Source organism: Arachis hypogaea, chromosome 6, assembly GCF_003086295.3.
Source record: "Arachis hypogaea cultivar Tifrunner chromosome 6, arahy.Tifrunner.gnm2.J5K5, whole genome shotgun sequence".
In the NCBI taxonomy this organism is placed as follows: Eukaryota; Viridiplantae; Streptophyta; class Magnoliopsida; order Fabales; family Fabaceae; genus Arachis; species Arachis hypogaea.
Genome location: NC_092041.1, coordinates 18,774,082 through 18,791,087, shown reverse-complemented (window position 1 = coordinate 18,791,087; position 17,006 = coordinate 18,774,082). Strand labels below are relative to the sequence as shown.

At 33.7% G+C, this 17,006-nt stretch overlaps 1 protein-coding gene and 2 non-coding genes across 5 annotated transcripts; 2 read left to right on the top strand and 1 right to left on the bottom strand.

Moving 5' to 3' along the window:
• The first annotated feature begins 9,450 nt into the window (after positions 1-9,450).
• LOC112700638 (small nucleolar RNA snoR20a) lies at positions 9,451-9,537 on the top strand. Its single transcript, XR_003153544.1, has one exon. It is a non-coding gene; the product is annotated as a small nucleolar RNA snoR20a (small nucleolar RNA).
• Positions 9,538-9,646: 109 nt separating this feature from the next.
• LOC112700623 (small nucleolar RNA R38) lies at positions 9,647-9,730 on the top strand. The gene has a single exon (XR_003153529.1). It is a non-coding gene; the product is annotated as a small nucleolar RNA R38 (small nucleolar RNA).
• A 396-nt stretch (positions 9,731-10,126) lies between these two features.
• Positions 10,127-13,711, bottom strand: LOC112696358 (protein BASIC PENTACYSTEINE6). Of its 3 annotated transcripts, none has more exons than XM_025749090.3 (5): positions 13,423-13,711; positions 12,261-12,290; positions 12,008-12,067; positions 11,703-11,849; positions 10,127-11,561 (listed from the first exon to the last, which is right to left on the bottom strand). In XM_025749090.3, the coding sequence occupies exons 4-5, from the start codon at positions 11,769-11,771 to the stop codon at positions 10,611-10,613; spliced, it is 1,020 nt and encodes a 339-aa protein (XP_025604875.1). In that variant the 5' UTR covers positions 11,772-11,849; positions 12,008-12,067; positions 12,261-12,290; positions 13,423-13,711; the 3' UTR covers positions 10,127-10,610. The 3 variants fall into 3 exon arrangements, with proteins under 3 accessions (XP_025604875.1, XP_072052929.1, XP_025604874.1); XM_072196828.1 differs by having other exon boundaries at positions 12,209-12,290; positions 13,423-13,704; XM_025749089.3 differs by lacking the exon at positions 12,261-12,290.
• Between the last annotated feature and the right edge of the window lie 3,295 nt (positions 13,712-17,006).

Here is a 17,006-nt window from a genome sequence, read left to right as displayed (position 1 = left end):
GATCATCATATTTTTTTTAAAATTGATTAGTTCTTGTGAAAAAAAAAATCCCATAAAAATAAAACTCAGAAGTCAAATTGAATATTTTTTTGTTAAGAACTTCATTGTCTTTTGAGATAATTGTCAGAAATTATTTTAAATTTTTTTAATTTTTAATTAATAATTTTATATAAAAATAATTATATATAAAATAAAAAATATTATTATCTATTTAAGTAGCTATAGCCTAATATAAAAATATTTTATTTTTGCTAATATAGTAATTTGTAAATAGATATTTGTAAAACAGATGGTGTAATATAACAAAAACATTTTGTTTAAATATGTGTTCCTCAATATTTTGTGATATTTCAGTTATGGGAAAATATCCAAAGATGTTTACCATTTCCTTATTATCCGCCACTGTTATGGGAAACTTGTTTATTAGTCACTAAGTCATGGTGTGTATTAGGTATCTAGTTGATTTAAAATCCAAAGGGATTAGGCAACTCACCCTAAAGGAAACTTAATTTAATATTCATGTCCCTTGATATTTTGGTTTCAAGACATGAAATGAAAGGTACGGCGTACAAATTTAAATCATCCAAAATCTAAATTAAATTGTTTATTCAATTTAATTCAAATCGAAAATTGAACAATCAACTTAGTTGTTAGATTGGTTACATTCGTTTAGTTAAACAAGTATCAAAAATTTAAATTTTATTTTATATATACAATAATTTATTAATTAACAGACCTTTAAAATTAAATCGAATCTAAATCACAAACACCTTAATAAAAAAGAGGCGCATAATATATTTGAAATTCAAATTGGGTTGATTATTTTGACTCAACACACAAATTAGACTCTTGAGTATTGGGTACGAAGGTTTTTTTTATATAAAAAAAAAGAGTTAAATATTTATAGCCGAGTTTATTATAATTGAACAATTAAAAATGGGCCTTAAAAATGAAATAAAGATATCTCGAGAATTTCGTATTCTAAGTATTTTTACGGAAAAACAACCATTTGTACCTATGAATTTTGTGAACGCTGACAAAAATATCTATTAAAGAAGGAAATTAACGTTTGTATCTATCAAAAATGAATTCCGTACAACAAAAATACCCAAATCGTAAATTTATGTTGACTTTTTTAATAAAATTCCAAAATCGCCCCACCATTATCTTCAACATTAACTCACAACCCTCTCTTCTTTTCCAAATCAAACTTTTACATCTCTCCATTACCACCACCTTAACCACCTTCTTTTTTCTCTGCTACTCCACCACCGCTAACTATGACGGCATTTCCATCTTCATGAACCCATCTCCAAAAAACTTGATCATCGACACAACTTCTCCAACCATGTCCCTCTCCCCCTTTCTCTCCCTCTCTTTCCCAAACCCCGAGTCATCTTCGTCACGGTCAACACCACCCACCTCCGTTGCCGTTGTGGTTATCAGAGTCATTCTCTGACTTAACAAGTATCTTAACATAGATATGATTGAAGATTTTTGAGAGAATCTGAACAATGAATACACTCAATTGGTTCAATTTGGGTATAGATAAAAACGAATAAATTATTAGTTACAGGAGATTTGTTCAACTTCATTAATTATATAATAAATTTGTAATTTGTACTGTTGTAAATATAGGACCTTTCTCCATGGAGTTCATGAGCTTGAAGTGGACCTATGAGGAGTTGAATCGCACCACAGGAAGGAACCTTGCGCGCTGGATTTCGGTTCAGTCTCGCTTCCAGAGCTTCTCCATCTTGTGGCGGCATTAGACGGGGTCTTGGCCGGAGGTATAGGTGATCTGTGCATGGGCTTGAGGCGGTGCTGGGGCCGCCGCAGAGTTTGGGTGGCTACAATTAAAGGTGGTAGCGTTGCGTGGGAACGGATGGATTGCCTTGTTGCCTTGTTGTCATCTTTGTCATCGTCAGCATGAAAAGATGGCGGTAGTGGTGGTTAGTGGAGTAGTAGAGAATAGAAAGTGGTTAAGGTAGTGGCAATAGAGGTGTTTAAGATTTGAGAAAGAAGAGAGGAGAGGTTGAAGATATAATGATGGGGTAATTCTGAGATTTTATTAAAAAGTTAACATAAATTTATGATTTGAATACTTTTGTCGTACAGAATTCATTTTTAATGGATGCAACGTTAATTTTCTTTCTTAATAGGTATTTTTATTAACGTTCGCAAAATTGATGGATACAAATAGTTATTTTTTTCTATTTTTACAGTATTTACAATTTCTATTTTCTTCTGCATATTTGAACTTAGAGTCTTAGACATCTGCTTTTAATGCATTTTTTGGATATGAAGTTATATTTGGTATAATAGTGTTTTGGGCTAATGATTTTAGATAACGATAGTAGTGTAACAATGCCATTATGTAATCAGGGACACTGATGTTTTTTCAGTAAAGAAAAAGCCTATTAAAAAAATGTATATGTATTATACACATAGAACGTTCTTATAAGTAATTATTTTAAATGGTTAAATATTAAACAAATATATTATATCAATGTTTAGTGTTATATTTGGAAAATTAAAATTTCAGTTCTAAGACATAAAATTTAACTTTTTAATATTTCTATAAAGTAAAGATATAAGACAAAAACTAAAATTTTAATAATATTTATTTTTAAAATTACTTTTATTTCACATTTTAAATTTTAAATTTAATCTCAGATTTTCTTTTTTAACATCAAACATAATACAAAAATTTTATTTAATGTCTATTTTATTGTGATAAGAGCTGATGTAGATAACCATTGATTACATGGATGACTGATTTTTTCAAACCAAATTGAACTTTAATGAAATTTAAAAATGATGCCCATGTATGCCTATAAATAGAGAACCAAATATGAAGTAATACACACAGTTACAACAATAATATTATATTCTCTTTTTTCGTACACATCAATAACAATAATCTTTTCTCTCTTTCTATTGTTTATATACAAAAATTTTTTCCTTTCTCTTTCATATGTTGCTAATATATAATAGTAATAAATATTTAAGTTACTTCTATTATTATAGTGAGATAATTATATTGGTGAATATTAAAACTAAAGTCTTCTATTTACATTTTATTTTATATTATATCTTCCGTATTTATTTATTCTACAACACGGTATCAACACGAGACTCTGATCAAATTTTAGCAAAATTCAAGTAACGAATTTTTATTATGTCGAAACTTTCTCATCTTAAATTTAATGATCTTGATATATTTCGAAACAACTATTTATCATGAAAACTAGATACTGAAATCCATCTTGATTTAATGGATCTTGGGGATGCCATTAAGGCTGAAAATAATGCATCCCAAAAGAATAAAGGCAAAGCCATGATTTTCCTTCGTCGTCATCTTGACGAGGGATTAAAAAATGAATATCTCACATTAAAAGATCCTGCAAATCTTTGGAAAGACCTTGAAGAAAGGTATAATCATAAAAAGACAGTGATACTTCCTCAAACCCGATATGAATGGACGCACTTACATCTACAGGATTTTAAATACATAAATGAATATAATTTGGTAATGTTTCAAATCACCTCATGAATAAAATTATGTGGAGAAAAGATATCTGATAATGATATGTTAGAAAAAACTTTCTCAACCTTCCATGCCTCGAATGTGCTCCTACAGGAACAGTATCGAGAAAAAGGATTTAAAAGATATTCTGAGTTAATTTCTTGCCTTCTTGTTGTTGAACGCAACAATGAGTTGCTTTTAAAAAATCATGAAACGCGCCCAACTGGCGCTGCCCCATTTCCTGAAGTAAATGCGACAAATCATTACCCCATAAGAGATAAATGGCAAGGCTTTAGTAAAAAAAAAAAACTATGAAAGGAAAAGAAATTATGTTCAAAATAGAGGATCTCACCAGAAGAAGGATAAATAAAAAAATATTGGGCAAAATATATCAATAGAGGATAAGTGTTTCCTTTGTGGTGGAAAGGGTCATTGGTCGCGTATAGGGCTGGCAATTCATACCCTACCGCGGGTACCCAATCCGATCCAACCCATTCGGGTAGGATAGGGTAGGGTACAGTTCGAGTATGCCTGCGGGTAGGGTAGGGTACGGGTTTAGGGTGTACCCTACCCTACCCTACCCGCACCTCATATATAACATATAATTTATAAAAATCTCTCTATATAGTGAAGGAAGTAAGAGTTGAACCCACAACATCTCTTATGTAATGACTTATAATAAGTGAACAACCACTAAATTAGTTAGTTAATTTAGTAATTTAGAGCATTAATTTTTTATTTTTTATGTTATTAATACGTATAAAATTCGAAATAATTGAATTTTATATTTATTTTTAAAAAAATTGATATTTCTGTGGGGAGGGTAGGGTAGGATATGGTTTAGAATTTTAGGGTGCGGGTAGGGTTAGGGTTGAGAGATTCTCAACCCACGGGTAGGGTAGGGTAGAATTTTAATAAAATTTTCAACCCGCGGGTAGGGTTAGGGTAGGGTCCAAACCCTACCCTACCGTACCCATTGCCAGCCCTAGTCGCGTACCTGTCGTACCCCAAGGCACCTAATCGATCTTTATCAAGTATCTTTGAAAAATGATGATAAAGAAAAGGAAACAAATTTCGTTTCAAACGATGCTGAAAATTCTACCACTCATTATGATGTATCTGATTTCTTTGAGGATCCTAAAGAAAATATTGGTCATTTGGCCAATGATGGAATAGTTTAATATGTGGGATTGTTAAGTATCCATGTAAATAAATAATGTAAAGAACTTATTATTAAGTGTTGAGTTAAGAAATTAACTAAATTAATTAATGATGACAAACATTATTTTTGGCAAAATAAATAATTAGAGTTGTTAAATTAATAAGTACACATTGCTAATTATTTATGTTATATTGCAGGCCATAATTCATTTTTGGCAGCCCAAGTTGAATAAATAACAAAACAAAGCTAATGGGCTGAATGGAAAGTGTGAATAAAGACAAGCCCAAGTCATTCATATCAAACAAATTCATCAAAAAAGCATAGCAAGGCGCCACGGGCCAAAAAGAGAAGAACCCGATCCAAGCTTGAAATTGTTTTCAATTTTCCACCATCTTGCTCCAACCAAAGCAACGTTCCTCACCTCTCTAATCAAGTCACATCAAGACTTCAGTAAAGTAAGAAAGAGAAAGAGAAGAAAAGCTTCCTCCATAAGCCAGTAACCAAAGAAGCAAGAGAGAGAGAAAGGTTAAGCTTGATTCACAGAAGCAAAAGCAGAAAATCTAATACAAATCAAGCTTAAGAAAGGTAATCCATCTCATCTTGCATGCATCAGATCTTCATCCTTTCTTCCCTACTCTCAGTTCTATCCGGAAATGGTATTCAAAGAAAAAGTTGATCTCTGTTCTTCACTGCTACAAATCCACGGTCACAAGAGATTCTTGGGGACCAAGTTGCATCTCTATGGTTCAGATTTGGTTGACCATTGGAAAACAATTTCGGTTACTCCTTCATGACTTTCGGTCAAGTTGGAAAAGTCAGAAGGAAAGGTTCCACTTTGATGATTGAATAGATAAATTGAGCTTGTGGGTTGGTGAAGCTCAAGGCTCTAGATGTTGACCTTGGAAGAAGAACCAAGGAACATGCAAGGAGATAAAAAGAAGCTTGTTGTTCATTCTGAAGCAAGGAGAGATAACCAGTGAACTTGAGGTGTTTGTTCTGAGAAAGCTCTTTGAAGAAGTTCAACTAACTGGACAGTGTAACCTAATCAAAGGTGCATTCCGCCAGTATGAAGAACTGAATCAGAGGCTTGCTAATCTAGTTTTTCGCATAGCACAGAGGCTGTTGATAAAGTCAATCTCCTTCATGTTTTACTGATTGTGATGTATTTTTTCTAAGCTTATCTTTCTGTAATTTCTTGAGAGAAAAGGCATTGTGAGAAAGCTTGAGAAAAAGCCAAGAGTTGAAAAAGGCTTAGAGATACACTTTAGAGAAAAGCCTAGAGTTATTTTCAGATTTCTTTAGGTTGATTAAGTGTCTTGTATCTTGTACCTGTTTGGTATCCCTTTCTTAGTTGGGATAGCACTAAGAGTGAATAGTTGAGTGTTAGCATAGCCAATGTCAAGTTAGGTTAGAACTTGAGTGTGTTATTGGTGTATGTAATACTGTTAACTATAGTAAAATTCCTTCATAGTTGTGGAGGAGACTGGATGTAGGTTGCATAGCACAAGGCAACCGAACCAGGATACTTGCTGGTGTTAGCTTTTCTCTTCTCTGCTGTGTTTTGTTTTCTGATATTCATGAGACAAAAATAATTGTCTCATAAATTTCCGCTGCTGAGTTCAAATAGAATCAAAACTGCAAAGTTATTTAAAAGGGCAAAAACAGCAACTAAAAGGAAGGCATAGATTCAACCCCCCTTCTCTAAGCCTACCACAACCTTCATTAAGTTTTATTTTCTATGTATTTAAGTTTCAAATATGATGTATATAAATAATGAAATATTAATGTTTATGAACTTTGAAATCATTAAATGTCTCAAGTTTTAAAATAAAATTTTAATATATGACATTATTTTTATGTACAGTGTTTCTTAGAAAAATAATTCCGATCAAGTATTCAATTTAACTGTGCATACTATTCATTTATTATTATTATTTGTCTTTGAAGAAAATGGCAAGAATCTATAATGAAAATGTATGTCTTGCGGATAGTGCAAGTTCGCATATCATTCTCAAAAGTGATATATATTTTACCCATCTTGTGCCAAAAAGAAGAATATGTTAATACTATTATTGGCTCAGACAATGTGATTGAAGGCTTTGGAAGAACTATAATTTTGTTTCCTCGAGGAACAAAATTCATAATAAATAATGCACTGTTGTTTACCAAGTTTCTAAGAAACTTGTTGAGCTTTAAAGATATTCACTGAAATGGATATCATATTGAGACTATGAATGAGGGAAATCATGAGTACTTATGTATCACAACTCATGATTCAAATAAAAAAGGTTATATTAGAAAAGTTGCCCTCACTTTCATCTGGGTTATATTACACCAAGTTTAGTGCAATTGAATCACTTGCCACTGTAAACTAGAAGTTTACTAACCCAAATGAATTCATAACTTGGTACGACTGTGGGTCATCCGGAAACAACCATGATATGGATAATTATTGAAAACTCCCATGGACATTCACTAAAGAACCAAAAGATTCTTAAATCTAGTAAATTTTGTTGTGCTGCATGTTCTCAATGAAAGTTAATTTTAAAGCCATCACCAGTAAAGATTGGATTTGAGTTCCCTGAATTCCTAGAAAAGATTCAAGGTGATATATGTCGACTTATTCATCCACCATATGAATCTTTTATATATTTTGTAGTCCTAATAGACGCATCTTTGAGATGGTCATATGTGTGCTTATTGTCTTTTCGCAATCTGGCGTTTGCGAAATTACTTGCCCAAATTATTCGATTAAAAGCACAATTTCCAGAAAATTCAATCAAAGTAATTTGTCTTGATAATGCTGGTGAATTTACTTCCCATACTTTTGATGCATATTGTATGGCTAATGGAATAAGTATTGAACATCTAGTAGTTTATGTTCACATACAAAATAGGTTAGCAGAATCACTTATTAAACGCCTCCAATTAATTGCTAGACCCTTACTTATGACTTTTGAGAACAAATCTCCCAACCTCGATTTGGGGCATGCTATTTTATATGTCGCACACTTATTTGTTTAAGGCCAACGAGTTACCATCAATTCTCTCCTATGCAATTAGCTTTTGGCCAGCAACCAAATGTTTCCCAATTAAGAATATTCAGGTGTGCGATATATGTTCCATTGCACCACCTAATCGTACCAAAATGGGACGCCAAAGAAAATTGGGGATATATGTTGGATATGATTCTCCCTCTATAGTGAGGTATCTTGAGATATAAACTGGAGATGTATTTAAAGCCCGATTTGCGAATTGTCATTTTGATGAATCAAAATTTCCAACTTTAAGGGGAGAGAATAAGCTTCCTGAAAAGGAATTTAATTGGAATGCATCATCATTGATGCATTTAGATCCCTAATCAAGGTAATGTGAACTAGAAGTTCAAAAGATTATACATTTGCAAAGAATAGCAAATGAATTGCCTGATACATTTTCCGATACAAATAAATAGGATAACTAAATCTTATATACCAGCGAAAAATGCCCCAATTCGAATTGATGTTCCAATATGACAAATAGCTACTGAAGCAAATTCACACCAGAAGCGTGGCAGGCCTGTCGGTTCCAAAGACAAAAATTTTCGAAAGAGAAAAGAGGTAAATACTATTCCTGTTGAAAAAGACATAGTAAAGACACATGCAATTATCCGAAATTCTGATATAGTTTTAATGTCAGAAGACATTCAGGTACCTGAAAATTGTGAACATGACGAGATCTCAATAAATTATGTCTTTACAGGAGAAAATGGGACCGAAATAAGACAATTATTAATGAAATATTTGCATATAATGTGACATTAAATATCATGCATGAAAATAAGGATCTTGAGCCAAGATCAGTCGAAGAATGTCGACAAAGAAATGATTGGTCAAAATGGGAAGAAGTCATGAAAGTTGAATTAGACTCACTTGCAAAACGTGAAGTCTTTGGACCTGTAGTTCGTATACCTGAAGATGTAAAACCTGTTGGATATCGATGGGTATTTGTGAGAAAACGAAATGAGAAAAATGAAGTTGTGCACTACAAAGCCCGACTTGTGGCACAAGGTTTTTAATGAGGCAGTCTCTATCACAAAGGATATTGTACTCTTTTTCTTCACTAAGGTTTTTTCCCAATAGATTTTTCTTTAGTAAGGTTTTAACGAGACAATAATCCTAAATGGTCATCTAAAAATTCGTTAGAGAAAAATCTACCCTAATTTACGTCAACAAATTCTTCTTTGTAGACTTGGCCCAAGCCCAAACTCAAACAGTCAAACTTTGAGCGTTTACTTAATTGATCCCCTTGCAACAAATCACAACCGTCGATTAACTTCTTAAAATCAGCGAACCCCGTTTATACCCTTCTCCTATAAATGGAAGCTCTTGCCTCTTTCATCCAAATGCAAACCCTAATTCCTATTTGAGTTCCTCTTCTCTGCTCCCACTTCCGTTGTTCTGTTCGTTCAATCAATTTGTGGTTTCTGTTAAGATCTTGGTTTTTCTGTTTGCGTTTTTCGTATATTCGGCCAAATGACGAATCTTTCGAAATGCTGAGAGCTCAAATCCTTTGAGTGCAGTGAATAGCTTCATTTGAATAGGAAGATCTGATGCCACTTTCTCATGTTCATGTTCTTAAAATTAGTTCTCTTTTTGTTTACGTCTTTATATACCCTACTATAATTTGAAAAAAAAAATGTTTATTTTATTTTATTCTAAAAAATTCGATGTTCTTCATTTTCATTGAATTAAGCTAGCTAAGGATTGTTATATCTATAGCCTATGATGCAATTGTATAATTCAGAAGTGCAATATTATTGCATTTAATGTGTTGAAACATTTTTTGAACTAGGACGGTCTGAGGCTACAGAAATTTATTCACAACCTTAGGTTTATAATTTCTAAGGTTCTTCTTTTCAAGTGAGATTTTTAGTTTATGTTGAACAACATTTTAATAATGGATTTATTGGTGTCGTGCTGTGGATGATGAGAAATATAATTTTACAGTTATCCCTGGCTGATATAGCAGGTGATGAAATTTTGTAATCTGACACGCACTGTTTATTACATATGCAAACAATTAGAGTACTTAGTTGAGGCATGGCTCATGATTCATTAGTATCTTGTTTTGTGTTTTGTACTTTACTGTTTTACATTGTTTTTAATGATAATAATAATAATTGTATTTGTTAGAGCGTTTTGACAGGTATGGTCAGTAAAATCTATTGGAACAAGATTATTCAATACTATGCCTGAACTTCAAATTGAAGCCAAGTAAAAGATTATGATGTTTCTACCTAATAGATATTAGCTAATGGGTACGCCCTCAGTTGTGTACGAAAAAGAACTTTGTTATGATAAGTGTAAAGAAATTGCATAGATGATTTTTATAAACAAGCTGTATAATTTAAAGCGTTGCCAAATAAATATCAATCTTAGAATGGTGCTAAGGAATTTGCCGATGGAAAATCATAACATTATCTCACTTCATTGTTTCCATCATCATGAACATTTACAGAAGCATGAAAGGGCATCAGTTGCCAAATTCAGCCATACATTAATACTACCACCTAAAGATGGAGCTACGAACAAACAACAGAAAAACAACAAACCCGAAAGAAATTTTACATATACATCAATTCTACAGAATAATTGAGTATTTCATAGAAACGTTCGTGACCACAAACAGCACATGGCTCTAAAATTATTTGAGTTTGATGACTAGATGCACTAATCAAGACAATTTAGAGCTATTTATCCATAATGTAACCTTTTTTTACATGCCCATGTTTCTACCCTGCCACGGCAGATTCAACCATAGATGAAACTTTATATAATGGCCTTATTTTTCATCCATGACTTTAGAATCCATCCATTGTGGACACTAGATATCATGATACGGAATGCTACACCAGGAGTGCAACTGCTGGTGATCGATCTACTTTATCGTGATATACCGATTTGTACCATGTTTGGCCCAATGGTCCTTGAGGTCAACTGGGTTTGACAGATCATGACCCTCGGTAGCAAGCCGGCTAAGCAGCTTATTGAAAGCACTTCCACTCATTTTCCGGCCACCTATCCGAGCATGCCTCTTGTTAGGAACTGCTGGAAGGGGATACACTGAAAGGGTGGTTGTGCAACAAGCAGATTGCCAACCTCCATTTCCCCATTTGTAACACTGCCTCAGAACACCAGTACAAGAACACCCGGGAGCTGGCATTGTGGACTCATCGTATGCAACTTGGTTCAATGCCAAGTCCTGGGATTTCCAATCGGCCTTTGTCACCTCTAACTGCTTGTTAAGGTCTTCGCTCCCGTTAATCATTTCCTGACTACTCTTCCATTCATTAGCCTTGCCAAACATCATCTTGTGAGTATCTTCGTCATCCCTCTTCACCTTTCTAGTACCTTTTGAAGCCTTCTTATTTGGTGAAACTGACTTGGGTTCCTTTGGTCGTTTACCTCGCCGGGACTTCCCAGCCTCTGAAGGAATGGTCACAGTTGGGAGGGAATCACTTGTGTGCATTTCCCTTGCAGTGTAAGAACCGTCACCCATATTATTAGGCATGTGGTGTACTTGTTGCTGTGGATGATGCATATGTTTGATACCCCGTGAGATTTGGCATCCAGGAGGGCATGAGGACGGCATACTGCTGTTGGTTAGGGAATTTTCTCGATATTGAAGAGCAGCAATTGCATTGTCTCGTTCAATTAAAGCATTATTTCGTTCTGTGATCGCAGCATCCCGCTGCAGGAAAGCCATGTCGCGCTCTGCAAGTGCTGCCTTCTTCTCAGAAAGAGCCAGGTTTCTTTCTTGAATAAGTGCATCTCTTTCAGCCATAAGAGCCATAATTTGTTTCATAGAAGGCTGATGTTGCATCAACCACTGCAATAGCAATTTCGAGACCAACATTATCAGAATAAAGCACCTTGTGTGAGGAGGAAAAACATGTCCAACTTGATAATTGTTAGTTCATGAAGACAATTTGTAATGAAGTTACTATGAACAGGAACGATTTTCATGTACCTGTCCGGGGCTAGATTTATATTGATCTGCTTTGTGCCTTCCATTTTCACGATGCCCAGCATCATCCATCAGAAACTCAAACTATTGACCCTAGGTCTCCTCAACCTGTTTGGAACTTGGTTAATCAAACACTATTTGCTCGGAGTCCTGCATATCAATAAATTAGCTAGTCATATTTTATAGAGAGATATAAGTGGAGCATCTTTTTCCTCCATTTTTCTTGTGGCACGGGAAATTGTGTAGGAAGACATTCTTCCACCAATAACTCCAACCAAAATACATGCTGCATAAATTGAAATACATACCATGGCTATACATTGGATTGTACAATCAACGAATGTATTAACACTTGATCAAAATTATTCCTACACAATAATGTGATTTGGTAAGTCAACAACGATTCAGACATGCAAATAATGCCAGCTGAAAAACACTCAAATATAAACCCTCAAATGGTATCTGTCATAAAAATTAGGAAGATAAGCACTAAATTTGAGCAAAACTACATGCGGTTTGGCAGGGCAGAGGATCTACTAATAACGAGATTAGAATGCATACATTCACACACAAAGACATGGCAGTTGCAACCTGCAAAAGAAGTTAACTTTAGTACAGCATTTAATACTAGCAACTAAAACACTGTTAATTGTGTTCGTGATATTGTCCTGAATATTTACCATTTGTAGATCTTATTTCATAAAATCCGCGCAAACAAGGCAAAAGGGATGGAGAAAGGTAATTGTTTGGTTTGAAAAATCTTTAAGTGATCAACACAGAATGCAGGAAGAAAAGACATTGCAAAAATAAGCTAAAAAGAGAAAAACATAAGTAAGGTTCTTTTCAGGTGATACTACCAACTACAGAGTACATGTAGTTGACAGGAAAAAAGGGTTGCAAGTATATCATCCAAGATTTGTGTGTGTTCTACTTTAACTATCAGTCAATGAAAAGTTGACTTAGTCTTTGCAATGTTATAGTTAAGCTTTGCAAGCTACATTCCAAATGAATCAAAGTGACTCCACCCCCAAGACCAAAAATAGTTCTTTAACAATGGGATGGCTACATGAACATTGAAAATTCACGAATGAAAATTAAATAGAGTATATGATGATGATGGTGAATTGAAGCTTAAATAAAAGGTAGTTAAGAAAGATCCGCTTTTTATTGTCTAAATAACCATTTTCCTTACACATTATACTTGAATTATACCTAGTTTAATTACTATTAATCTAGTTCAAGTTCAAGTGATTTAGCATAAATCGGCCCAACAGAAACTACATATTGCAATAATTCAAATAACCATATTCTGTAGCTAATTACATTAAACCAAATTCGTGATTACTTCCCTAAATCTTAGTACCTTACTACCACAACCCACATTCCACTTAACAAGGTCAACGTATCAAATCTAAAAAACACAATTCTGGCATTTCGACAAATTCTACCTGAAACCACGGATCCACCTGGAAAAAAAAATCGGAAGCAACAAGCAAGAAGAGATTCTAAAACCTCGACACTATATAAACTGAAACAAAAAATTAACGCAATTCTAAATTATCACTGCGTGAAGTTGGAAGATGCAAGAACTACAAAAATTGAAGTTGCTGAGAGGACATGTAAACATAGTAATCCGAAAGAAAAAAGCTAGAAACAAAGAGAAAATTAAAATTGAAGGCGAGAAACTGCTGATAAGAAAAGAGTTGAATGAAATGAAACTTACGAGAACTTAGATCGGCGAGAAGATCGAGTAGAGAAAGTTGAAGAAGATAAGAGCATAGAGAGTAGAAGATCGAAACCCTAATTTTTGCAGCAGAAAAAAAAAAAACCGATAATGTGTTGGATATCGGAGATTTTTTTAATTTTTTTTTACACCAATTTCTGAGTAAGATTGTTTTCTGCGATGTCTTTGCAAATTTTCTTTGTTTCGTACTTGGTGGATGCTACGGTGAGAATGAAAACTTTTTTCCATGGTTCTGAAAAATGTTAATATTAATATTGATGTAGTTCCTACATAAATTTACGACATAAATAATTTTTATAGTGATATAATTTAATTTTATATTTATATTAAATAGATAAATATAAATTTAAGAATTTAAAAATATAACTTTTTAATTAATGAATATTTTGAGTCTAATTATATTAAAATAATTAATATTTTTTTTACTGTACTTTTTTTTTTGGTATTGTTACTAAGTCCTAACTGTACTATTATTACAAGTCTACAATTAGTACAATACTGCTATTCCGTTTTTTGCCTTTTTAAATTCTTTCTTTTTGTTTTTTTTTTTTAATTTGAACACTTATGTCATACCAACAATAAAAATTAATGTATTGAGCCCAAGCCCTAAATCTCATCATCTAGTCTCTTATCAACCCACACATCCAACGTTAGTTAATGATCCTTCTCCCAAACGGATAACAGAAATATTAACCTAACTCACAGCCAACTTAAGAACAGTGTCCCATGAGTCAACCGTCTCCATATACATGTCGCACTAAATAACTTTTCATTTATTTTTATAAGTTCAAATAATTTGCTCTAAATAATTAATGTCACTGATGTTATAAAATAACTAAATAAATAAATAAAAAAGAGATAACAAATATAAAATAAAGAAATATAAAAAGAGAAAAAAGTATTACAACGTAAAAGAGAGAGAGTATTTTATTTCTTTGTGTAAAAAGTTGCACCCTATGTCCATATTTATCCATATGCAAGGTTTTACTTTTTCAAACTATATTAAATACAATCATCCTTGAGAATGGGCACATAAGATGTGATAAAGCATTCTTATCACAACACTCCCCCTTGGATGACCATTTAGGATTATTGCCTCATTAAAACCTTACTAAAGAAAAACCCAGTGGAAAAAAAACCTTAGTGAAGAGAAAAGAGTACAATATTCTTTGGTGATGGGACTGACTCATTAAAAACCTTGTCAAGAAAAATCCAATGGAAAAAAAACTTGACCAAGGAAAAAAGAGTACAATTTTCCCCTCTTGCCGACATCATTTAATGTCTCGAAATCGGTGCATCCCAATCTCATGTACAAATCTTTCAAAGGAGGATTTTGGGAGTGACTTTGTGAACAAATCTGTCAGATTGTCACTTGAGCGGATCTGTTGGACATCAATTGTCCCTTGATTTTGAAGATCATGAGTGAAGAAGAATTTGGGAGAAATATGCTTTGTTCTATCACCTTTGATATATCCACCTTTAAGTTGAGCAATACATGCTGTATTATCTTCAAACAGGACAGTTGGAGCCATCTTATGATCAGTCAGTCCACATGATAACAGAATATATTGAATAAGGCTCCTCAGTAAAAAACACTCGTATTTCAACATGATTAGAGGAGGTTGCTGCTATCGTCTGTTTCGTGGACCTCCATGATATAGCTGTTCCACCATATGTAAACAGGTATCCTGTTTGAGATCTCCCTTTATGTGGATCAGACAAGTATCCGTCATTTGCATAGCCAACTAGTTGTGACTTGGATCCATAGGGATAAAACAACCCATATCAACCGTTCCATGAAGATATCGAAAGATCTGTTTGATTCCACTCCAATGTCTTCTGGTTGGAGAGAAACTATATCTTGCTAGTAAATTCACCGCAAATGATATGTCAGGTCGCGTATTATTAGCAAGATACATTAGCGCTCCAATGGCACTAAGATATGGTACTTCAGGACCAAGGATATCTTTATTTTCTTCCTTAGGATGGAATTAATCCTTTTTCACATCTAAAGATCTTACGATCATTGGGGTACTCAAAGGATGTGATTTATCCATATAAAATCTTTTCAAGATCTTTTCTGTGTATGTCGCTTGATGAATTAAGATCCCATTTTTTGTATGCTCGATCTGCAGGCCGAGACAAAATTTAGTCCTTCCAAGATCTTTCATCTCAAACTCTTCTTTCGGAGTTTTTATAATTGTTGGAATCTCTTCAAGAGTCCCAATGATATTTAAATCATCAACATACACAGCAATTATAATGAATCCAGATGCGGTTTTCTTTATGAAAACACATAGACAGATATCATCATTCTTGAATCCGTTTTTGGCCAGATACTCAGTAAGACAATTATACCACATTCGTGCAGATTGCTTTAGACCATATACAGATCTTTGTAATTTGACTGAGTATAACCTTTGCGAATATTCATTGGATGGTTTAGATATCTTTAGTCCTTCAGGGACTTTCATATAGATATCCCAATCTAATGAGCCGTATAAATAGGTTGTTACCACATCCATTAAATGCATATGCAGTTTATGATATGCAGATAAACTGACCCAAATAATGTAATGTTATCGCATCCACTACAGGAAAATACGTTTCTTCATAATCTATACCGGGCCTTTATGAAAAACCTTGTGCCACAAGTCGGGCTTTATAGCGCACAACTTCATTTTTCTCATTTTGTTTTCTCACAAATACTCATTGGTATCCAACAGGTTTTACATCTTCAGGTGTATGGACTACAGGTCCAAAGACTTCACATTTCGCAAGTGAGTCTAATTCAGCCTTCATGACTTCTTTTCATTTTGGCCAATCATTCCTTTGTCGACATTCTTTGACTGATCTTGGCTCAAGATCCTTACTTTCATGCATGATATTTAATGCCACATTATATGCAAATATTTCATTGACAATTGTCTTATTTCGGTTCCATTTTTCTCCTGTAAAGACATAATTCATCGAGATCTCGTCATTTTCACAATTTTCAGGTACCTGAACGTCTTCTGGCATTAACATTATATCAAAATTTTGGACAACTGCAAGTGTCTCTACTATGTCTTTTTCAACAGGAATTGTATTTACCTCTTTTCTCTTTCGAGGATTTTTATCTTTAGAACCGACAGGCCTTCCATGCTTCTGGCGTGTATTTGCTTTAGTGGCTATTTGTCCTACCAGAACATCAATTCGAATTGGGGCATTTCTGTCCTGCCACGCTTCTGGCGTGAATTTGCTTCAGTGGCTACTTGTCCTACTGGGACATCAATTCGAATTGGGGCATTTTTCACTGGTATATAAGATTTGATTATCCTCTTTGTATCGAAAAATGCATCAGGCAATTCATTTGCTATTCTTTGCAAATGTATAATCTTTTGAAATTCTAGTTCACATTACCCTGATCGAGGATCTAAATGCATCAACAATGATGCATTCCAATTAAGTTCCTTTTCAGGAAGCTTATTCTCCCCCCTTAATGTTAGAAATTTTGATTTATCAAAATGACAATCTGCAATTCAGGCTTTAAATACATCTTCCGTTTGTATCTCAAGATACCT

What these genes read in the sequence shown, in the direction of transcription:
- LOC112696358 (XM_025749090.3), bottom strand. Translation starts at nt 11,771, where the DNA reads ATGGATGATGCTGGGCATCGTGAAAATGGAAGGCACAAAGCAGATCAA. An exon ending in ATAAATCTAGCCCCGGACAG is followed by an intron (nt 11,562 to 11,702) that starts GTACATGAAAAT and finishes TTGCTATTGCAG; the next exon opens with TGGTTGATGCAACATCAGCC.